This window comes from Oncorhynchus clarkii, chromosome 4 (genome assembly GCF_045791955.1).
Source record: "Oncorhynchus clarkii lewisi isolate Uvic-CL-2024 chromosome 4, UVic_Ocla_1.0, whole genome shotgun sequence".
Taxonomy (NCBI): domain Eukaryota; kingdom Metazoa; phylum Chordata; class Actinopteri; order Salmoniformes; family Salmonidae; genus Oncorhynchus; species Oncorhynchus clarkii.
The window spans coordinates 43,887,926-43,912,114 of record NC_092150.1 but is presented as its reverse complement, the minus strand read 5'-3'; the positions used below and the strand labels follow the sequence as shown (position 1 = coordinate 43,912,114).

Genomic DNA, 24,189 nt, shown 5'->3' with positions numbered 1-24,189 from the left:
GTGGTCAGATTTGCCGAAAGGAGGGCGAGGGAGGGCTTTTGTATGCGTCGCGGAAGTTAGAGTAGCAATGATCCAGAATTTTGCCTGCCCGGGTCACACATTCGATTTGCTGATAAAATTTAGGGAGCCTTGTTTTCAGATTAGCCTTGTTAAAATCCCCAGCTACAATAAATGCAGCCTCAGGATATGTGGTTTCCAGTTTCCGTAGAGTCCAAATAAGTTATTTCAGGGCCGTCGAGGTGTCTGCTTGGGGGGGATATGCACGGCTGTGATTATAATCGAAGAGAATACTCTTGGTAGATAATGTGGTCGGCATTTGATTGTAAGGAATTCTAGGTCAGGTGAACAAAAGGACTTGAGGTCCTGTATGTTGTTATGATCACACCCCAATTAGTTAATCATAAGGCATACACCCCCCCCCTTCTTCTTACCAGAGAGATGTTTGTTTCTGTTGGCGCGATGCGTGAAGAAACCCGGTGGCTATACCGACTCTGATAATTTATCCCGAGTGAGCCATTTCTCCGTGAAACAGAGGATGTTACAATCTCTGATGTCTCTCAGGAAGGCAACCCTTGCTCAAATTTTGTCTACCTTGTTGTCAAGAGACTGGACATTGGCGAGTAGTATACTCAGGAGCGGTGAGCAATGTGCCCGTCTACGGAGCCTGACCAGAAGACCGCTCCATCTGCCCCTTCTGCGGCGCCGTTGTTTTGGGTCGCCTACTGGGATCGATCAATTGTCCTGGGTGGGGGACCAAAGGATCCGCTTCGGGAAAGTCATATTCCTGGTCATAATGTTGGTAAGTTGACGTTGCTCTTATAGCCAATAGTTCTTCCCGGCTGTATATAATAAGACTTAAGATTTCCTGGGGTAGCAGTGTAAGAAATAATACATACAAAAACAAAATAATATAAAATAATGCATTGATAAAATATTGCCCTCTTGCTAGATTGATAACTAAAGTCATAGCGAAACAGGCAGCACTTAACTGACAGCAGTTTTGCACCGTCTTCCCTGTACCCTACTTGATGTGAGAACTGCTGACTGCACATAAATGGCTGATGATTGTTGACACATCAACCAGGATTAACGGGACAGGGCAATTTGTGACTTGTTTTGATAATCAGTGGCTGTATTGGAGGCGGAGTGGTCTCTCCTCTCCTAGGCAATCAGCAATTAGAACAGGGAGGCATGCTCTTCACCTCTACTAGGCAATTAGCAATTTGTGTTACTACTTCAGTCTCTCCTGGTTTCTAGTTCGCAAAACTAAAACAGTCGCTGAAAACAAAGACAGTTCTGCTGAGTTGTTTGAGGAAGGAAAGTGAAGGCCCCACACCACTCTCACTTGAGTATCTTAGCATGTTATTTTCTGTTTCTCTTTTTGCACTTTTGTAGCTTTGTCAACTATGTGTGTGTGTTCTATATCTGTTCACTCCTCTCCCAGTTGGCTTTACAGACACTCCCCACCCCTTGGCTGAAACCCTTCTAATTGAATGTACCCTGCGCATACAACCCATGTCACATTCTGGGTCTCTGGCAGCGTTTGGAACTGACAATCTGCTGCAGAGAACGCAGAGTTTGTCTCAGCCTATGCTGCCCTTCAGTCCCTTGACTTTTTGGCCCTGACAGAGCTGTGGATCAACCCAGAGAACACTGCTACTCTTGCTGTTCTCTCATCTGACTACATTTTCTCTCAAAGTCCAAGAGCTTCTGTTCGTCTCGGTGGCAGCACACTAATTTCTCTGACTGGAGATTTTCTCCCTCACCTGTCCATTTCCTTATTTGAATTCCATGCTGTCACTTGTCCACTCAAGCTTAACATTGTCATCTATCGCCCACCTGGTGACTTTAGAGTTTTCTTCCATGAGCTTGGACACCTTGATAGGCTCATTTCCTGACGATGGCTCACCCTTCTCTGTACTTGGTTACTTCTACCTCCCAATGTCTGCCTTCAAATCATTTCTTTCCCCTATTTTTGACCACCTTTTCCAATCCCCTCCAACTCACAAAGCAGGGAATACGCTTGAACTCCTCTTTACTAGAGGCTGTTTGCCTACTAATCTCACTGCAAACCACCTCCGGGTCTCTGATCGCTACTTTGTTTCCTGATTCGACCCTACACTCCTCCCTTTCTGCATCCTATGATTCACACTGTCCCCTTTCATCCAGGCCCGGCTTGGATTTAACCTCCTGCTCCGTGGCTGAGTGACTCATTGCGAGCTTGCAGAACGGGGCTGCAGGCAGCTGAGCCAAATGGAGAAAAACTAAACTGCCGGAGGACCTGTCATCCTTTCACGCCCTCCACCTTCTCTTCCTCTGTATACGCTGCTAAAGCCACTTTCTATCAATCTACACTTCTAGCTTCTGCTTCTAACCCGAGGGAAATCTTTTTCCACCTTCTCCTCCCCACTTAATCCCCCCCCCCCATCTGCGTACGACATTGTCAAGCACTTTGAAAAGGTTGATGACATCCGCTCCTCAATCACTCAGCCTACTGAGTCACTAGTCCCACTCACGCAGAATTACCTTACGCCCTGACCTCTTTCTCCCCTCGCTCGCCAGATGAAATCCTGCGACAAGGGAGGTCTGGCCGCCGACAACCTGCCCGCTCGACCCCATCCCCTCCAGATCATCTCTTGGGAGCTTCTCCCATTCCTCACTTCCCTCATCCCTGACCACTGGCTGTGTCCCCTCTGACTTCAAAACGGCCCAAATCACTCCCCTCAAGAAACCAACACTCATCTGATGTCACCTATAGACCTGTATCCCTTTAATTTCCAAAACACTTGAGCGTGCGGTCTCTGCTCAACTCTCTCGTCATCTCTCTCAGAACCATCTCTTGACCTTAACCAGTCATGCTTTTTAGACTACTCTTCTGTGTCACAGAGACTCTTCGCACTGCCAAAGCTCACTCTCTCTCCTCTGTTCTCATCCTTTTAGATCTAGCCGCTCCCTTCAACACAGTGAACTCTCAGATCCTCTCCACCCTCTCAGGGCTGGGTGTCTCAGGCTCCGCAAACTCTTGGATTGTGTCCTACCTGGCAGGCCACTCCTAACAGGTGACGTGTGCACCACATACACTCACTTTTGGTGTGTCTCTCCATCACTGTTGACAACTCCAATATCGCCCTCCTGGAGTGCAAAGAATCTTGGCGTGACCCTAGATGACCGTCAAAGCTTGCGTCCACTACACCCCAACACAAGCACCCCCCCTTCCAAAAACACCTGAAACCGTATCTTCTTTAAAGAGTGTCTTTAAAACATCCCCCTAGCTCTGACTTTGCTGATAGATACTTTGAGGAAAAGTGTCTTTGTCCCACCTAGAAGATGAATGCATTAAGTCGCTCTGGATAAGAACGTCTGCTAAATTATTAAAATGTTGATCCTTGTCTAATGTCAATGCTCCGAAATGAGTTTTGAAAATATAACATCCTTTTGTTTGTCCAACATTGGCATATATACACTTGGAGAAAGGAGAAGAATGCAAATAAAATATATTTTTTAGAGCATTTATTAATGCCGCAAGCAAACTATCACGATTATACAGTGAGGTCATAGCTTCTTTCATTCCATGTTATTGAACCACCTTTTCTCTTCACCCAATAAACAGAAGAAAAGCCAGAACAGTCCAGTGTGTAACTTAACATCAAGTTCATAATACTCTGTCGTAAAGAAAAGGTCTCGCAGTGTATCAGGGGAATCTACATAGAGGACTAGTACCACTGCAGGGTATGACTAGGAACACGACATCAGTACTTGGGAACAGAAAGACAAAGTGAGGTTGTAAAATCAGTGTCTCTGCACCTCATTTAACTAATGACTACAAACATGGTTGTTTTTGGTATGTGGGCCGTTTTCATTAGGCTCTACAGTAGTAGGTAGTGTTTGAGAGGCTCACTCCACACTAAGTGGTTGATTGTCCAGTACGGTCCAGGTTTAGGACCCTCTATATTGCATTAGAATCGTTAGGGAAATTCCCATTCAAACCAGCATACCATTTGGAATGTTTGCTTAATGGACACTTGTTCTACTTATTCAAAAGCTGTCCTAGAAATTGGGTGGACCATGGAATGTTTATTTATTTTTAAAAAAATTTTTTAAGAGCTACTGTATATCTGTTCCACACGGTCCTTACGTCATGAGATTTCTCTGGCTGCACTCCAGCAGGTGAGGCAGGAAAAAGTGTGCCGTCCCGTCATCAGGCAACAGGTCCAGAAACTCCAGTGGATTCAGCTCCATGGCAACAACCACCAGCGTTTCTGTTGTCGGGGAAAATACAGATGTTGTGGCCCAAACTCTCTGAATATTAAAGGGGCAATCAGCGAGTTCTGCATACATATTTTTTATTAATGATATACCTATTTGATTCTTGAGGAATAGAACTTACACATGCCTCATGATCTTAGTTCAACTGTTGTACGCCATCAGAAACCAAAAATATACGCTTGTTTTAGTCCACTGTGTGTAAACAATGGAATTGTAAACAAAAACTCTATAGCCTCAAAACATAGTTAAAACTATAATTTTGATATCATGGATGGGCAATCCTTGCATCCATAACGCTGTCTATTAATTTAGGACTGGTTACATTTCTCCAGCCCCATCCCTCAGCTGTTTACCAAAACTGCAGATTTCCCATTTTAACTACAGCAAAAGAGGTGACATTATGGAGTTAAACCCTATGCTTGAATCACAGGCTAGTCTAAGTGTACCTTTGAGTGCAGACAGTAAGATGGTGTTCTCTCCCCCTGCTGCTCTGGTTCTCTCACACAGCTCAGGAAACAGTTTCTGCCACCACAGAGTCTGAACAAAATCACATGAATATAACACAAATGTTAGAGTTCAGATATTAGGATTAAGGTAAGGGGTTATGAGGATTTAAGGTTGGGTAGGGTCAGAGGAGTTGGGGCAGTGCGTTTCACAGTAGGGTGAGAGTTACAGTGCATAGCAGTACCCACCATTTTGTTATTCTGCAGCTCGTGGTTAGCGTAGGGGATGATTGCCTGAGGACATCGGTCTAGAAGCCTCTCGATGGAGCTCTCGTGGCGGTCCAGCTTGGTGGCACAGAGCAAGTGCACACTTAGCCCCGCGTTGTCCCCGTCTGGCAGCTGCTCCAACAGGGGCAGGATGGACGACACATCCAGGGTGGGACCACACAGCAGGGACTGGGGAGGAGTGGACATTGAGGGTTTATTGTTTGTTCACCATATTGGTGAATTTACAAGTAAGGCTTAACAAAGCTTTATTTTACATGTTGATTGATTGGTTAATTGATAGACAATGTAGAGAGATTGACCTGTAGTTTCTGGAGGTCCTCCTGGTGATCTTGAATGATACTGAAGTGAGCTGGAGTCAGGATGCTGACCCAGGGATATGGCACACCATAGTGAGAACATGAGTTGATCTACAACACAGAAACAATGTTGTTGTGGTCCTGAACTAGCCCACCTGATGCACCTATAAAATGGCTTGATGGTTAGTTGACAACTTGAATCAGGTATGCTGGCTGCGAAATAGTTAAAACATCTGGGGGTCTCCTGAGGAGAGGTTTGAAAACCCCTGATCTACACAACAGATACACAACCGATACATAGACAGTCTTACTGTAGGACTACCTCTCTACTACCTCCTAGCTAGGCTATAACCCTGGGGAACATCATGCCATAGTGACAAGAACACAACAAACTACAGAGACAGAAACAAACCAGGTCATCTGCGGTCTTGAGTGGTTTCATGCCTTGGCTGTCTCGGCGCGTGACGCGGTCAATGTAGACAGAGGTGAGGCGGAACAGCAGCTCCTGGATGACAGCTTCCTGTGACGAGGCCATCAGCAGGGCCTCCCAGAAGTCCACCAGCAGCTGAGGGCCTCCCTGGGGCCCTGACAGGTTCCCACAAAGCTTCTACAGGACATACACATACACATTTCAATATATTCACAATGACACATGAACATTTTAAAGATCATACTTGGGATCAAATCCTGCAGGAAATCCTACAGAAATCCTATAGGAATGACTTACACACAAACACTGTAACCCTAACCTGGAAGAAGAGGTCAGCCTCGTCCAGTTTGACCTTGTTATTCTCGTGTAGCGCAACCATGGCTGCTACCAGCAGACCTTCTTGGCTGTCCCTGAGGTGGCGTGCCAGGAGGGTGGGCACCACCGTGTGCCCTCTGCCATGCAGCAGCAGTTTGTGCTCCTCGATGAACCCATATACCTGCAGCATCTGAGTAGGTATATAGTACATAGACAGTTAAAGCTACAATATGTAACTGTGTAGGCAACCCGACCAAATGTACATAGAAATGTGAGTAATAGATCTGTCCTTCTCATTGAAAGCAAGTTTAAGAAGTGGTAGATCTGTTTTGTGTGTGCTATTTCTATGCTTCCCGTTCTTAAGTTATTTTTTTTGCATCTTTTACTTTTTTTGATTGTGGAAAATATATTTCACAGTGGTTTAGATGGTACAATGATTCTCTACACAATGACTGCTGGTTTTGTCACATAAATGGAATTAGGCGAACTTACGATGTCGCCGGAGGGGAGGGCATGCTGTCTTATCGGCTCTTAACCAACCATGCTATTTTTTAAGTTTTTTTTTCACATTGTTCGTAACTTGTTTTGTACATAATGTTGCTGCTACTGTGTCTTATGACCGAAAAGAGCTTCTGGACATCAGAACTGCGATTGCTCACCTCAAACTGGATGAGGAGCCCTTCAATGAGTCGGACGGGAGGGATATACTACTACAGACACCCGACCACGCCCAGATCCCCGTGATTCACTGGAGAAGGACTACTTATATTTTGTGGAAAAAGATCAGGGTGCCTGAGAATCAGGCGACGAGTGGCTAATCTGCCCTTGCCTTCCGTCCTGCTAGCTAATGTTCAATCGCTGGAAAATAAATGGGACGATTGGAAAGCATGTATATCCTACCAACGGGACATTAAAAATGGTTATTTCTTATGTTTCACTGAGTCGTGGCTGAACGACGACATTAAGAACATACAGCTGTCGGGTTATCCACTCCATTGGCAGGACAGAACAGCAGCCTCTGGTAAGACAAGGGGCAGGGGCCTATGCATATATGTGAACAACAGCTGGTGCACGATATCTAAGGAAACTGCTTTGCCTCCGACCACAAGGCACTACAGAGGGTAGTGCATACGTCCCAGTACATCACCAGGGCCAAGCTTCCTGCCATCCAGGACATCTATACCAGTGTGAGAGGAAGGCCCTAAAAATAGTCAAAGACCAGCCACCCTAGTCATAGACTGTTCTCTCTGCTACCGCACGGCAGGAGGCTCCTAACTAGCTTCTACCCCCAAGCCATAAGACTCCTGAACAGCTAATCAAATGGCTACCCACACTATTTGCATTGCTCCCCCCCTCTTCTACACTGTTGATACTCTGTTATTATCTATGCATAGACACTTTAATAACTCTACCTACATGTACATATTACCTCAATACTGGTGCCACCACACATTGACATTGACTCTGTACTGGTACCCCCTGTATATAGCCCCACTATTGTTATGTACTGCTGCTCTTTCATTATTTGTTATTCTTATCTTATCTTTTTTCCCCCTGTTTTCTTTAAACTGCATTGTTGGTTAATGGCTTGTAAGTAAGCATTTCACTGTAAGGTCTACTATATGTTCTATACCTGTTGTATTCGGCGCATGTGACAAATAAAGCGAGCGATTTCTGCCTATTGCGCCTTTAAATTACACACATCATGGAAATACGCAGTAGTACGTATACCACATCTACATACTAAACCACTTTATTTGGATCCACAGTGAAACATCACAGTACAATATAATCTACATTTCAATAGACACACACAGTCAACACACACAAACCTCTGTGTGTCTGTCCATGTGTTGTCTGTAGAGCTGCAGGTCTCCCATGCGGAGGGCCAGGGCAGCCTTGGAGAGAGTGAGGGGTACAGAGGGGGCTCCGATGGACTCCAGGCACTCTAGGTGGGCCAGGCCACTGTCAGGGCTTGCTCTGACCATGGAGGGGCTGGCTATAACATGGGGGAGCTGGGACGGCTCAGCCACACCGAAGATATCCAGCACCTCGTTGGCTGTCTCCTACATTACACACACAGGCAAGAAACCTTGACTAGCAACATTCAACACTATTGAATCAGATGTGCTTGTGTTGGAATTTAACAAAAATGTGGAATTGCTGGAGGTCTCCAAGGACTGGTGTAGCTACCTCAGTGAGCTCCTCCATGGTCTCCTCATAGAGTGAGTGTTTGAGGAAGAAGAGGAACCCCTTCCCATAGCCACAGGGGCTGCTGGACAGACACCTGTTCCTGGAGATCACCTCTGTCACAGACAGGCCTGACATCTTATAGTAGGGCAGGGCCAGGTGGCAGTCACGCTTATCAAACCTACACATACAGTTGGGCAAAAAAGTATTTAGTCAGCCACCAATTGTGCAAGTTCTCCCACTTAAAAAGATGAGAGAGGCCTGTAATTTTCATCATAGGTACACTTCAACTATGACAGACAAAATGAGAAAAAAAAATCCAGAAAATCACATTGTAGGATTTTTTATGAATTTATTTGCAAATTATGGTGGAAAATAAATATTTGGTCACCTACAAACAAGCAAGAGTTCTGGCTCTCACAGACCTGTAACTTCTTCTTTAAGAGGCTCCTCTGTCCTCCACTCGTTACCTGTATTAATGGCACCTGTTTGAACTTGTTATCAGTATAAAAGACACCTGTTCACAACCTCAAACAGTCACACTCCAAACTCCACTATGGCCAAGATCAAAGAGCTGTCAAAGGACACCAGAAACAAAATTGTAGACCTGCACCAGGCTGGGAAGACTGAATCTGCAATACGTAAGCAGCTTGGTTTGAAGAAATCAACTGTGGGAGCAATTATTAGGAAATGGAAGACATACAAGACCACTGATAATCTCCTTCGATCTGGGGCTCCACGCAAGATCTCACCCCGTGGGGTCTAAATGATCACAAGAACAGTGAGCAAAAATCCCAGAACCACATGGGGGGACCTAGTGAATGACCTGCAGAGAGCTGGGACCAAAGTAACAAAGCCTGCCATCAGTAACACACTACGCCGCCAGGGACTCAAATCCTGCAGTGCCAGACGTGTCCCCCTGCTTAAGCCAGTACATGTCCAGGCCCGTCTGAAGTTTGCTAGAGAGCATTTGGATGATCCAGAAGAAGATTGGGAGAATGTCATATGGTCAGATGAAACCAAAATAGAACTTTTTGGTAAAAACTCAACTCGTCGTATATGGAGGACAAAGAATGCTGTGTTGCATCCAAAGAACACCATACCTGCTGTGAAGCATGGGGGTGGAAACATCATGCTTTGGGGCTGTTTTTCTGCAAAGGGACCAGGACGACTGATCCGTGTAAAGGAAAGAATGAATGGGGCCATGTATCGTGAGATTTTGAGTGAAAACCTCCTTCTATCAGCAAGGGCATTGAAGATGAAACGTGGCTGGGTCTTTCAGCATGACAATGATCCCAAACACACCGCCCGGGCAACGAAGGAGTGGCTTCGTAAGAAGCATTTCAAGGTCCTGGAGTGGCCTAGCCAGTCTCCAGATCTCAACCCCATAGAAAATCTTTGGAGGGAGTTGAAAGTCTGTGTTGCCCAGCAACAGCCCCAAAACAGCACTGCTCTAGAGGAGATCTGCATGGAGGAATGGGCCAAAATACCAGCAACAGTGTGTGAAAACCTTGTGAAGACTTACAGAAAACGTTTGACCTCGGTCATTGCCAACAAAGGGTATTTAACAAAGTATTGAGATAAACTTTTGTTATTGACCAAATACTTATTTTCCACCATTATTTGCAAATAAATTCATTAAAAATCCTACAATGTGATTTTCAGGATTTTTTTTCTAATTTTGTCTGTCATAGTGTACCTATGATGAAAATTACAGGCCTCTCTCATCTTTTTAAGTGGGAGAACTTGCACAATTGGTGGCCATAAGTACTTTTTTGCCCCACTGTATGTGGAAGAGACAGTCACACTTCACATTAAGTGTCCAGTAACACATTTGAAAAATAGTTGTTGACAAATGGGCAAACCAGTCCAAAAACAAATCAACAAAATCAATCAATTAGCTAACATATAAATCAATAAACTAGCATATTAATCAACTAACATACTGTATCAATAAATAAATAAATAACATCTCAATCTACCTTGATTTTAATGTGACCCCGAACCAACTGACCTACTGAAGCAGTCTCCTAAATGGGCACAGCTCTCCTGGAAGGCCTGCTGTAGCTCCTGTCTGTCAGTGGTGCTGCCTATTTTGTCTGTTGTTGTATATCCCAGGGACTGGGCTAGGTTCTGGTCACTGCTCTGAGGCTGCTCCACTGGATTTCCCACCCGGGGGTCCAGGAGCGTGGCTCTCAGGAGAAGGTGGGCCTCACTGAGCAGGTGCAGACAGCTCTGAGACAGAGGGTTGGTCTCCTCATACTTCTTACTATACTCCACCTAGCCCAGAGAAAAGGTTCATTGTTGAATGCAAGGTTAAACAGCATAAACACATCATTCAGCACAACAGAGCCAAAGAAAAATGAATGGTAAAAATGAGTAATGTCTCGTAAACATTAAGGCTTTGGTTGACATGTTGTTCTGGTGTTGAGGTGCTGTACCATCTCATTGTAGAGTTGGAGTGGGGGGACGGTGTTGACCACGTATAGATTCCAGCCGCGACTCATCTCAATGGGATCCCGGGGCTTGGTGGAGGATGACTTCCTGTTCCTGGGATCAGAGGTCAGGGAAGCAAGAAGTACAGTCAGCTCATCTCCATAACGCCAGTCACTTCTGTAACACCGGTCATTCTGGGCCACAGATGGCTGATATTATAGCTTCTAGGTCAGAAACTACAGCTCAGCTCCAATAACATTAAACACAAGAGGTTACAGTAAACTCCTGGTGTGGACCATGCAGAACGCTAACTCTTAGCTCAATTTGAGTTCACATGAATGGCACAAACCTATTCGGTAAAAGACCACCAAACATTTAGTTTCAGTTCCAGTTTAACTGAGAGGTTCGTTTAAGGAACTAGCGAGCATGACTACCTACAAATCCAAAACAATCACCAGTGGGAGTTATTGAGGGCAGTGTTTCTGGAGTTGATGTGAATCAAACATGTTGCATGTTTTTCTTCATGACTCCACAAGTTAACGCACAAGGCCTACAGACCATGTGCTGAACCCATTGTGTGTGTATGTTCTATCTGCTATTAGTCCTGTATAGCCTCTAGCAGCTACAGCTAATGACGGACCGGACCCTATTAGCCAATTAAACACTCCCTCTACTTCTCCTTCCTAAGTAGCTTACGGCTACAGTGCCAAGCACTCTCATATGATATGAAGGCCCCCTGTGTGTGATTTGGAGTAAGGGTCAGCTTGGTGGATAATAGAAATTTCCTTACTGTTGCCTTACTTCGCTTCTGTGAATGCCTGGCCTCACTTCTAAATTCTAGTGTTCATGCGGTGCCTGTTGCACATGACTTGATCACATAAATAAAAGTTGAGAAATAAGTTCTCATGAAAATATCAGATATAGTTGTTTCTTCCGACCTCTGGATCTTTCATGCTCTCTAGAGCAGGGGTGGACAAACCACAGCGTGCGGGACATTCCAGGGCAAACTTGAACTTTTAGAACTAGATAGAAAGCATGTAGAAATTCTAATGGACCTACACTACAGGTCAAAAGTTTTAGAACATAGTTTTGATGTCTTCATCATTATTCTACAATGTAGAAAATAGTAAAAATAAAAGAAAAACCCTTGAACGAGTAGGTGTATCCTAACTTTTGACTGGTACGGGCCAAAAATGAAATTTGCGCCCGATTGTATGTGTGGGGTACAGATATGAGGTAGTCATTCAGAAATGATGTTAAACACGATTACTGCACACAGTGAGTGAGTCCTTGCAATTTATTATGTGACGTGTGAAGCACATTTTTCCTCCTGAACTTATTTAGGGTTGCCATAACAAGGGTTGAATACTTATTGACTCAAGACATTTCAGCTTTTCATTTTTTTATGAATTAGTAAAAATGTCTAAAAACAGAATTCTACTTTGACATGATGGGTTATTGTTTGTAGGCCAGTGACACAAAATCAACATTTTATCCATTTTTAATTCAGGCTGTAACACAACAAAATGTGAAAAAGTAAAGGGTTTGAAATACTTTCTGAAGGCACTGTACATGGAACATCATGTACATCATGTACAGTGAACATTAACGTTTAATAATCCTACTGCGCCTGACTCTAGAGCAGGGGTGGGCAAAGTTTTGGGCTTGAGGGCCACATCAGGATTTCAAAATTCAACAGAGGGCCGCACAGATTTCTTTTAGACCGATTTGTTCGCCCAATTTGTGGATAGAAAAAGGGCAGTTATTTGAAAATATACAGATCAAAAGTTTTAGAACACCTACTCAGGGTTTTTCTTTATTTTTTGTTTGTTGAACACTTTTTGTTTACTACATGATTCCATATGTGTTATTTCATAGTTTTGATGTCTTCACTATTATTCTACAATGTACAAATAGTAAAAATAAAGAAAAAACTACACTGAGTAGGTGTGTCCAAACTTTTAACTTGTACTAATATATATAAATAACCAATTATATTATGTCCCCCCCACTTCTAAAACCAAAGTTGCACCCCTGCACACAATTATCTGTAAGGTTCCTCAGTCGAGCAGTGAATTTCAAACACAGATTCAACCACAAAGACCAGAGAGGTTTTCCAATGCCTCGAAAAAGGTCACCAATTGGTAAATGGGTCAAAATAAAAACAATCAGACATTGAATATCCCTTTGAGCATTGTGAAGTTATTAATTTGCTGCATCGTGTTATGGGTATGATTAGGGCTGTTGAGGAGACCCTATTACCGCCACTCCGGAGGTCATGAGTCAGGACTGCAGTAAAATTCCATGTGATCGTTGAGTCACGGTAATCTACTCTTACGCACTCTGGACATGCGTTGACAGTACCCAACTCACTAACAACCATCAGGTCGCCAATGGCCTGGTACTCAGCGCTCTATTGTCCCTCTAACCATGCTGACATCAATGCAATCAACAATCACATTAAACATTTACCATCCAAATAGTATTGTGCTCATCTTACTGTGATGATCAATCTGTAGAAAGAAGTTCAACAACAGGTTGAAACTGAGTGGAAAACACGGTCATTGTTGATGTTGTTTCAAAGCCTAACAACAAAATGTACAGCACCTTCTAAGGGGATTATTAAATCAAAACACCCACATGCATATTAGAGCTTATGCATACAGTGCATTCAGAAAATATTTTGAATTGTTAGTCTTACTCTAAAATTGATGACAAAAAAATACTCACCAATCTACACACAATACCCCATAATGACAAAGCGAAATGGGTTTTTAGAAATGTTTGCAAATGTATTAAAATAAAAAAAATTGAAATAACTTATTTACATAGGTTCAGAACCTTTGCTATGAGACTCGAAATTGAACTCAGGTGCATCCTGTTTCCATTGATCATCCTTGAGATGTTTCTACAACTTGATTGGAGTCCAGCTGTGGTAAATTCTATTGATTGGACATGAAAAGGGTCTGTCTGTAGAAGGTCCCACAGTGCATGTGCAAAAACCAAGCCATGAGGTAGAAGGAATTGGCCGTAAAGCTCTGAGACAGAATTGTGTCGAGGCACAGATCTGGGGAAGGGTACCAAAACATTTCTGCATTTCACTATTTGTGATTTTATGAAGCCTGTGCCGGTGGAAAAATGTTGATATGGGGCGCCGTCCTCAAACAATCGCAAGGCATGCTATCGCTGTAAAGCATATTGTAAATCTGACAATGCAGTTAGATGAATAAGAATTTAAGCTTTTAACCGATATGAGACACTTGTATGTACCTAAATGTTTAATATCCATAATTTTTATGATTATTTATTTGAATTGTGCTACCTCCAATTTCACCGGAAGTTGTCGACAGGTGTCCCGCTAGGCATTGACTGACCTTTATGTCTTAAAGTAATGATGGACTGTAATTTCTCTTTGCTTATTTGAGCTGTTCTTGCCATAATATGGGCGTGGCCTTTTACCAAACAGGGCTATCTTCTGTATACCACCCCTACCATGTAACAACACAACTGACTGGCTTAAATGAAATTCCACAATTTACTTTTAACAAGGCACACCTGTTAACTGAAATGTATTCCAGGTGACTACCTAATGAAGCTGGTTGAGAGAATGCCAAGAGTGTGCAAAGCTGTCATCTAGGCAAACGGTGGCTACTTTGAATCTCAAATATATTTTTTGGTTACGACATGATGCCATATGTGTTATTTCATCATTTTTGATGTCTTCACTATTATTCTACAATGTAGAAAATAGTAAAAATAAAGAAAAACCCCAGAATGAGTAGGTGTGTCCAAACTTTTGACTGGTTCTGCATATCCTTACAATGCATTCTTTTGAATACCAATGTGAGGAAATAGAGTGTAGTTTCAGTGCTTCATAAATGATGGATGTGTGTAGTGACAATGTTTATGTAATTGTACTACACAGAAAGCTGTTATATGGGTATGATCAGATTTTGTCTGGGTGATTTGGCCAAAATATATAACAATATTTTTACATTTTTGACAGTATTTCATATTTCTGAATAATATAAGCTCTAAATTTGTATTATGAAAAGTGCACGACACCTGGGAAGGCAACAAATGAATTCTAAGTGGTTTTAACAGGCTTTCTACATACGGACTGTTTTATACTCAACCAAACTAGGTCAAAACTGACAGCGAAGTAACTTTAAATTAATTTATCTGTATCAAAATACCATTATAAACTCAGCAAAAAAAGAAAATGTCCCCTTTTCAGGACCCTGTCTTTTAAATGTAATTCGTAAAAATCTAAATAACTTCACAGATCTTTTGTAAAGAGTTTAAACACTGTTTCCCATGCTTGTTCAATAAACAATTAATGAACATGCACCTGTGGAACGGTCGTTAAGACACTAACAACTTACAGACGGTAAGCAATTAAGGTCACAGTTATGAAAAATTGACACTAAAGAGGCCTTTCTACTGAATCTGAAAAACAACAAAAGAAAGATGCCCAAGGTCCCTGCTCATCTGTGTGAACGTGCCTTAGGCATGCTGCAAGGAGGCATGAGGACTACAGATGTGGCCAGGGCAATAAATTGCAATGTCCGTACTGTGAGACCCCTAAGACAGCTACAGGGAGACAGGATGGACAGCTGATTGACCTCACAGTGGCAGACCACGTGTAAAACACCTGAACAGGATCGGTACATCCGAACATCACACCTGCGGGACAGGTACAGGATGGCAACAACAACTACCTGAGTTACAAAAGGAACGCACAATCCCTCCATCAGTGCTCAGACTGACCGCAATAGGCTGAGAGAGGCTGGACTAAGGGCTTGTAGGCCTGTTGTAAGGCAGGTTCTCACCAGACATCACTGGCAACAACGTTGCCTATGGGCACTAACCCACCGTCGCTGAACCAGACAGGACTGGCAAAAAGTGCTCTTCACTGACGAGTCGCGTTTTTGTCTCACCAGTGGTGATGGTCGGATTCATGTTTATCGTCGAGGGAATGAGCGTTACACCGAGGCCTGTACTCTGGAGCGGGATCGATCGTCATGGTCTGGGGCGATATGTCACAGCATCATCGGACTGAGCTTTTTGTGATTGCAGGCAATCTCAACGCTGTGCATTACAGGGAAGACATCCTCCTCTCTCATGTGGTACCCTTCCTGCAGTCTCATCCTGACATGACCATCCAGCATGACAATGCCACCAGCCATACTGCTCGTTCTGTGCGTGATTTCCTGCAAGACAGGAATGTCAGTGTTCTGCCATGGACAGCGAAGAGCCCGCATCTCAATCCCATTGAGCACGTCTGGGACCTGTTGGATCGGAGGGTGAGGACTAGGGCCATTCCCCTATAAATGTCCGGGAACTTGCAGGTGCCTTGGTGGAAGACTGGGGAAACATCTCACAGCAAGAACTGACAAATCTGGTGCAGTCCATCAGGAGGAGATGCACTGCAGTACTTAAAGCAGCTGGTGGCCACACCAGATACTGACTGTTACTTTTGACCCCCCCCCCCCCCTTTATTCAGGGACACATTATTCCATTTCTGTTAGTCGCATGTCTGTGGAACTTGTTCAGTTTATGTCTCAGTTGTAGAATCTTGTTATGTTCATACAAATATTTACACATATTAAGCTTGCTGAAAATAAACACAGTTGACAGTTAGAGGACGTTACTTTTTTTGCTGAGTTTAGATGGTATTGAAAAAATGTATACCGGTTTACCTTAAAATATGATATCGGCCAGCCCTAGATCAGATGTCTTACCATAGATCTATAACATTCTCATAATTTGAATTGGTCAGATTTTGAAGTAGTACTTAGTTTGGTTTGAGTCAATTGCACAGGTATATTTCCTTTCTAATCAAGTGCAGCTCTAGCTATGACAACAGTCTCTGACTGTGTGTGTGTGTGACCTACAGGTTCCTGCGAGCTGCCCTCTCTGTGTCCTCCCTGGTCTCCACGTCTGCAGCGGTTAGCAGGACGATGTGGTGGCGATCGTGACACAGAGCCTTTAGACCAATGAACAGCTGGATCCGCAAAGCACACACCTCCATGGTGATGGGAGGACAGGCCTGCACAACACAACAGCCAGTTACACTTAAGCGACATATTACCTGGTGGTTGTTTACGTTTAGTCGGTGAAATTGCAATTACCACTTTTGCATCTTTGGGATTCATTAAAATAATCACATGAATGTTGCTACATGCCAACCGTTTCTTGTAGATGTTATGGTCTTACACTGGAAACCGAAGGTGGCTTAAATGGTTTTGTTTGAATATGGGTCACAGGGCAGGGTAAATAGTCAAGAAACACAAAGTCACACTTAAGTAGCCTTTCGGGTAAATTCAAACAACTTCTATGCCTGTGCGCTTCCAACAATGAATCTTTCAGCACTTCACTCACGGCGGGCACAGCACCCCAGGCACAGTTGCTGCGCGAAACTGTAGGATATATGGGACTCTTCGTAGTTCTTTGTGTGATTCGCTACCAGCTATGATACAAAACGTCAGAAATACTTTGAAAATAGCTGCAGCAGCAATTCTTTGCACATGCACTCACACTTTACTTTTTCAGTTCGCACACATCAATTTCTTAGGCGCATATGCGAGTGTGCTGCTCTGATTCCACTGTGTAACTGTTTGGCACGCACACATGTATAAACACAAACTGCAACTGTGTAAGTGGTTGTCATTTTGATCCCTTTCCAGCTCCTCCATCTTTGTGAATCTAACACACTGATCTTGAGCCAAGCAGCCATCCATCCATCTGTAGTTCTGCAGGAGCTCTTATCCACTTTAATGGCTTCCTGTCTCATTGTGTAGCAGGGCCAATCAGAGCACGCCAACCGAGGCACAGCCAATCACACACAAGTAGGGAAGACACAGTCAAAGCGTCCTTCAGATCAATAATGAGGAGGTCTAATGCATAGAGGTAGGTGTAAGCAGTAGGTGTAAGTGGGATTGATCTGTCTTCCATTAGCTAAGGGCAGTGGAGTGATCCTCACCTTCATGGTGGTATCGATGTAAGGGTCCTCAGCTCTGGCTGCCACTGCAGAACACCTCACTGAGAAACACTGGAGAGCATTCCTGCCAAACACACAGGTACTATTACGTTTAGAAGAGGTAGATGAGACCAGTCTCAAATAATCAATCAATCAGTAATATCAGTCTCCTGAACTTCGTATTCTTTCTCCTGTCCTTACTTGGTGATGATGTGGAGGAAGAGGTCAGTGAGGACGGCCTGCTGGGCTTTCTCTGGATACTGATAGACTGAGACCATCTCCACTCCACCCCTCACGCTGTACACGTAGCCCGTGTTGGGCAGCGAGAAGAAACAGAACACACACGTCGGCTCCACCCCTCTCCCCCCCTCAGCACACACTTCCTGGTTACCTGGTTGTCAGGGAGAGAAGACCAATAGAAAAGAAAGGGATGAGGAGTGAAGGAGGGAATGTAGAAATAGGTCCTACTTTAATTAAAATATGTGTGCCTCCTACCTACCTATGGATTTACAGTACATGTTAGTTCCATAGGCAGGGACAGCATAAGGAAGGTATGACTCACTGGTGAATACAGGGTGGAACTGCAGGGAGTGCAGGCGGGTATCCTCCACACTGCAGCCTTGGAAGAAGTCTGGAGCAAAACGTCTGGAGGGGAGACCCAATAGGATGAGACCAACCCCTAGTACGTACGTACGTACGTAGACAGACACAGACAGACAGAGACACAGACAGACAGAGACAGACAAGGGCTCCCAGTGGCGCAACGGTCTAAGACACTGCATCTCAGTGCAAGAGGCGTCATTTCAGTCCCTGGTTTGAATCCAGGCTGAATCACATCCGGCTGTGATTAAAAGTCCCATAGGGCGGCGCTCAATTGGTCCAGCATCGTCAGGGTTTGGCCGGGGTAGGCAGTCATTGTAAATAAGAATTTGTTCTTAACGAACTTGCCTAGTTAAATAAAAAAACAAAATAAAAAAGCACGACAACAGCTCCCACACGTACACACCTGTATAAGATATAGGTGATAGCGAGGATACCCCTGGCCTCACTCTCCATGCCTGTCCACTCCAGAGAGACCTTGACCCCACAGTCCTTAGCCCTGTCCCCCAGCAGCTCCTGGTGCTTAGGGAATATGAAGAAGTCATCCTGATCAAGGAGACCAGCAAGACCCTCTTTCCTCACCTCTGGGGAATACAAAGACAAGATAAACACAACCCAATCAGACAGAATACACAACCACACCATTTACGGTGCAGTTTGTAGTACAGTGTATTCAGACCCCTTTACTTTTCTGACATTTTGATACGTTACAGCCTTATTCTACCACCGTAGGGATGGTGCCAGGTTTCCTCCAGATGTGATGCTTGGCATTCAGGCCAAAGAGTTCAATCTTGGTTTCATTAGACCATTGTTTCTCATGGTCTGAGAGTCTTTAGGTGCCTTTTGGCAAACTCCAAGCAGTCTATCATGTGCCTTTTACTGAGGAGTGGCTTCCGTCTGGGCACTGTACCATAAAGGCCTGATTGGTGGAGTGATGCAGAGATGGGAGAACCTTCCAGAAAGACAACTATCTCCACAGAGGAACTCTAGAGCTCTGTCAGAGTGACCATCAGGTTCTTGGTCACCTCCCTGACCAAGGCCCTTCTCCCCCGATTGCTTAGTTTGGCAGGGCGGTCAGCTCTAGGAAGAGTCTTGGTGGTTCCAAACATCTTAAATGTAAGAATAATGGAGGCCAATGTGTTCTTGTGGACCTTCAATAATGCAGAAATGTTTTGGTACCCTTCCCAGATCTGTGCCTCGACACAATCCTGTCTCGGACCTCTCCGGACAATTCCTTCGACTTCATGGCTTGGTTTTTGCTCTGACATTCACTGTCAACTGTGGGACCTTATATAGACAGGTGTGTGCCTTTCCAAATCATGTCCAATCAATAGAATTTACCACAAGTCGACTCCAATCAAGTTGTAGAAACATTCCAAGGATGATCAATGGAAACAGGATGCACCTGAGCTCAATTTTGAATCTCATAGCAAAGGGTCTGAATACTTATGTAAATAAGGTATTCGCAAAAAAAGCACAATCGTTGCACGAATGTACCAAACCATAAACGTCAATGCCTTTCTTAAAATCAATACACAGAAGTATATATTTTTTAAACTGCATATTCAGTTAAAAGAAATTCATGTTAGCAGGCAACATTAACTCAGGAAATTGTGTAATCTCTCTTGCTTTCACTGCACGCAGAGTCAGGGTATATGCAACAGTTTGGGCCGCCTGGCTCGTTGCGAACTAATTTGCCAGAATTGTACATAATTATGACATAACATTGAAGGTTGTGCAATGTAGCTGCAATATTTAGACTTAGGGTTGCCACCCGTTCGATAAAATACGGAACGGTTCCGTATTTCACTGAAAGAATAAACGTTTTGTTTTCGAAATGATAGTTTCCGGATTTGACCATATTAATGACCAAAGGCTCGTATTTCTGTGTTTATTATATTATAATTAAGTCTATGATTTGATAGAGCAGACTGACTGAGCGATGGTAGGCAGCAGCAGGCTCGTAAGCATTCATTCAAACTTTACTGCGTTTGCCAGCAGCTCTTAGCAATGCTTGAACCACAGCACTGTTTATGACTTGAAGCCTTGAAAATAAAAGAGAGCCGCACACTCTAGGAGCTCAGATGCAAAAATGTAATTACCAACGTTTCGACAGCCAAGCTGTCTTCATCAGGGTATCAACTCCTGAGATTAGGCTGGCAATACTAAAGTGCCTATTAGAACATCCAATAGTCAAAGGTATATGAAATACAAATGGTATAGAGAGAAATAGTTGACGCGTCATATTTCCTATAATAACTACAACCTAAAACTTCTTAACTGTGAATATTGAAGAACTTGGAATATTGAACCACCAGCTTTCATATGTTCTGAGAAAGGAACTTAAAAGTTAGCTTTTTTAGATGGCACATATTACACTTTTACTTTCTTCTCCAATACTGTGTTTTTGGAATTTGAACCAAATTGAGCATGTTTCATTACTTATTTGAGACTAAATATATTTTATTTATGTATTATATTAAGTTAAAATACGTGTTCATTGTTCATTCTGTTTTGTTGTAATTGTCTGTATTACAAATATATATAATTAATTAATTAATTAATCGGACGATTAATCGGTATCGGCTTTTTTAGTCCTCCAATAATTGGTATTATGATTATGAAAAATCATAAATCGGTCAACCTCTAGTGTATACGTACGTCAATGTTATTCTCAGAGGCAACCCATCATATCCCAGTCAGCGTGATCAAAACAATCTTGAAGCATGGATTCCGATTGGTCAGACCAGTGTTGAACGGCCCTTACCACGTGTACTTCCTGTTTGAGTTTCTGCCTTTCAGAAGGGAGGACAGGATGGAGGCATGATCTGATTTGCTGAAGGGAGGGCGGGGGAGGGCCTTGTAGCCGTCCCAGAAGGGAGATTAGTAATGGTTGAGAGTTTTTTAAGCACAAGTGGTGCAGGAAATGTGTCGATAAAACATTGGTCATGTTTTCTTTAGAGTTGCCTTATTAAAGTCCCCAGCTACAATAAATGCAGCCTCAGGATATGCGGTTTCCAATTTACAAAGTCTTTAGAGCCGTCAGTATCGACTTGATGGGGAATATACACGGCTGTGACGATAACCGAAGAGAATTCTCTCAGGAGGTAATGCCATCGGCATTTGATTGTGAGGTATTCTAGGTCGGGTGAACAAAAGGACTTGAGTTCCTGTACATTACCACATCACACCATGAGTAGTTAATCATGAAACACACTGTGTAGAGCTAGTCGTGTTACCTATCTCATTGTTGTGTTCTGCTCCAGTGATCATATCCTTGGGGACTAGACAGTGGTCCTGGGACTTCTTGTCAGCTGACTTCTGGGTAGGGGCGGAGCCAGGAAGTCTCTCCAGCTTGACCACCAGCACTTCGAGCTCTGCCTGCAGGGCAATGTACCCCGCACAGATCGCCACCTGCAGGCAGGGATGGTAACGTTAATAAATACTCTATTAAATAATATTTTGTATGCAAGTTTGCATTACAGAATTAACTTCCCAAACCCTAACCTCATCCTCACCAGGCTAAATGCTACCAAATATAACAGGCTCCACAGAAAGAACTGGCTGATAGATGAGATTACCGAAATCCCAACCCCCCTACCTGTTGGGGCGACAGTCCTGGGAGGTGGAGGATCAGACAACGCTCAAAGTCCAGGATGGAGAGCTTATCGTTGAGGGCCTGTCTCTTGAGACTGAACAGCACCAGGCTCTTAGGACAGCCCACCAGCAGGTCCCCTGTCACCCCACAGCACGCTACACACAGTGGGCGCTCAAACAGCGGAATCTCAATGATCTCCATCTGCTCCTTGGGAGCCCCACGCATGGATGAGCCACGCAGGAAGTGGCCCAGCAGACGCACACCCACACGTGTCTTCTCGGCCACCTGGTAGCGCCAGTTGGTGTAGGTGCGGAGGTAGGTGACATTGTTCTTCTCCTCGATGGTCACCAGGTAGTCCCCTGGGGTGGGAGGGCAAGACAAGGGATGACAGAGGAGAGAGGATTGAGAACACGGATGAGGACATCGTCATGAGTGGAGAGTTATTTCATTATTATATTCCAAATTCATTCATTTATATTCTGTGTATATTCTGTGGGAAATTAGCCTGGATGAATTTTCAATGTAAGACACTTTTTTTTTTTTACAAGGGATCCAAATTAGACTACTGTTTTTTTTTCTTTGACTGAATTTACAAACTCTATCTATACACACAAGCTGATGCACCGCACTCCCTCAGCAGTTTACCAAAGTACTGTATGAAAATAGGCTTAAACTGCTTCTCCAATAGAAATCCCTGATCAAACTTTCAGGTGATGTCATGGCGACGTTGGCTAGCAAAGCTCATGCCTAGAAACACATCATCAGTTCTAACGGTCGTCTTGATCCTAACAGTGCATTTGCACCCATACAAAAAAAAGATTGCAGTTTTGAAACTATTTTGGACGCAGTAATTGCAGCATACTGCAGTTATACTGCACCCTAACTAAAGTTATATTACAGTGTACTGCAGTTATACTGAATTCGAGGGGCGCAACTTTCACTGGGGACAGGGAGGCCATGCCCTCCCCACATTCTGAAATTGCATGTTTGTCCCCACCAGTTCGGCGTTGTGCTTTAGGACCACGCGGACGCTTATGAGCAGCCGGGTAGGCTGTTTTGAGTATTTATCCAACTGGATAAAAACAAGAAATAATAATAATGTCCCACCCACTTCTAAAACCAAAGTTGTGCCCCTGGTGCAATCTTTTTTCGCATGGGCAGGCCATCAAATCAAAGGCACTCCTTCGATATAAACGTTGTTTTTGACGAAAATGAGGGGGGTGTGGGGAAATAACATGTTCAACTACTTAAGACATTGGCTCGAATCGAGGTCGTGCCTTTAGATTTCGAGAAAACTAACAACAAAGGAAGAATGTTTAACTCATTGACTTCTCACACCCCTAACCCCGGCATGTTTGCTGCGCCTCTAGGTTTATAAACAATGTGAGTAAACAACAGCGCAAAGACCGAAAGGATAAGTGGAATTAAGAAAGTGACACACCTATCTCGCTGTGCAGGATGCTCTGCACAGTCCCCATGGTGGCGAATCGGCAGATAAGAGGACACCCCTCCGCTTCCAGTTGAAATGCCTCGATCTTGCATCCTCCCGCGGACTCCACAAACAAGACACCCCCGCCACAACACACTAACCCAGGCTCCTGTTCGGCTTGCACGATTTGCTGGGAAGCGAAGGGATGGCAGTTGTATACGTGAACCATCTTCACTGTTTTTCCCGTAATTTACGTCGAGAAACACGATGTGTACATCAAGGTAGATACATCGCTTCTGTCCGGATAATACGGGGCTTTGTTTTCACTGTCTATGTCGAGGTTAGCCAGCTACACCCAGAGGCTAGCTAGCTAGATAACTTGATCATATCACATGCCCCCACCGTCTTGTGATGAGCAGGCAGAATTCGTTTATCTTGAAAATTAGTTTTTTTTTTTTTTTTTTACCTAGTCCCTGGTAAGTTTACTCCACTTGCTCTTTTCTACACAGAAATCCTAAGTATACGCTAACTATATCTGAAAGGGAACACAGTTTGAAGAATTCATGCGGTGCTAATTGTGAAAGTGAAAACCAGAAACAACAACTCCATCTCCAGCGATGATTGGTTGATTTCCCTGTCATTTAAGGCGCTGTGACTTTCATTTGTTATTGTGCACCACAACTCCATCTACTGTAAAACCACAGTGCCAGATTGCGAAATATTTGTGTCATTTGTTTGACATGAATCATGGTTTTGAAACGCACACTTTTGCCCTTCACGCCAGATGAGAACATGTTTAATTGTATAAAACATTTGTCAATGTCACCTCCAGGGCTCCATATGAATTGGATACAGTTGAACAATAAATTATGACCATTGAAAATATATTCATTGTAAACCATTAATTTATTGCTCT

General features: G+C 43.7%; 1 protein-coding gene across 1 annotated transcript in view; it reads right to left on the bottom strand.

The window, feature by feature from the left end:
* The window catches only part of LOC139407511 (BLOC-2 complex member HPS3-like), a 28,542-nt gene extending 4,602 nt beyond the window's left edge, over nucleotides 1-23,940 (bottom strand). Inside the window, exons 1-18 of the mRNA XM_071151301.1 lie at nucleotides 23,286-23,940; nucleotides 21,848-22,203; nucleotides 21,486-21,660; nucleotides 18,653-18,830; nucleotides 18,209-18,291; nucleotides 17,848-18,037; nucleotides 17,650-17,731; nucleotides 16,562-16,716; nucleotides 10,670-10,778; nucleotides 10,243-10,508; nucleotides 8,232-8,409; nucleotides 7,871-8,104; nucleotides 6,043-6,228; nucleotides 5,706-5,900; nucleotides 5,297-5,404; nucleotides 4,959-5,165; nucleotides 4,713-4,803; nucleotides 4,136-4,259 (exon numbers count right to left, since the gene is read on the bottom strand). Of these exons, the coding sequence (XP_071007402.1) occupies nucleotides 4,136-4,259; nucleotides 4,713-4,803; nucleotides 4,959-5,165; nucleotides 5,297-5,404; nucleotides 5,706-5,900; nucleotides 6,043-6,228; nucleotides 7,871-8,104; nucleotides 8,232-8,409; nucleotides 10,243-10,508; nucleotides 10,670-10,778; nucleotides 16,562-16,716; nucleotides 17,650-17,731; nucleotides 17,848-18,037; nucleotides 18,209-18,291; nucleotides 18,653-18,830; nucleotides 21,486-21,660; nucleotides 21,848-22,203; nucleotides 23,286-23,502 (3,134 nt within the window). The 5' untranslated portion in view covers nucleotides 23,503-23,940. The remainder of the gene's footprint in view (nucleotides 1-4,135; nucleotides 4,260-4,712; nucleotides 4,804-4,958; nucleotides 5,166-5,296; nucleotides 5,405-5,705; nucleotides 5,901-6,042; nucleotides 6,229-7,870; nucleotides 8,105-8,231; nucleotides 8,410-10,242; nucleotides 10,509-10,669; nucleotides 10,779-16,561; nucleotides 16,717-17,649; nucleotides 17,732-17,847; nucleotides 18,038-18,208; nucleotides 18,292-18,652; nucleotides 18,831-21,485; nucleotides 21,661-21,847; nucleotides 22,204-23,285) is intronic.
* Between the last annotated feature and the right edge of the window lie 249 nt (nucleotides 23,941-24,189).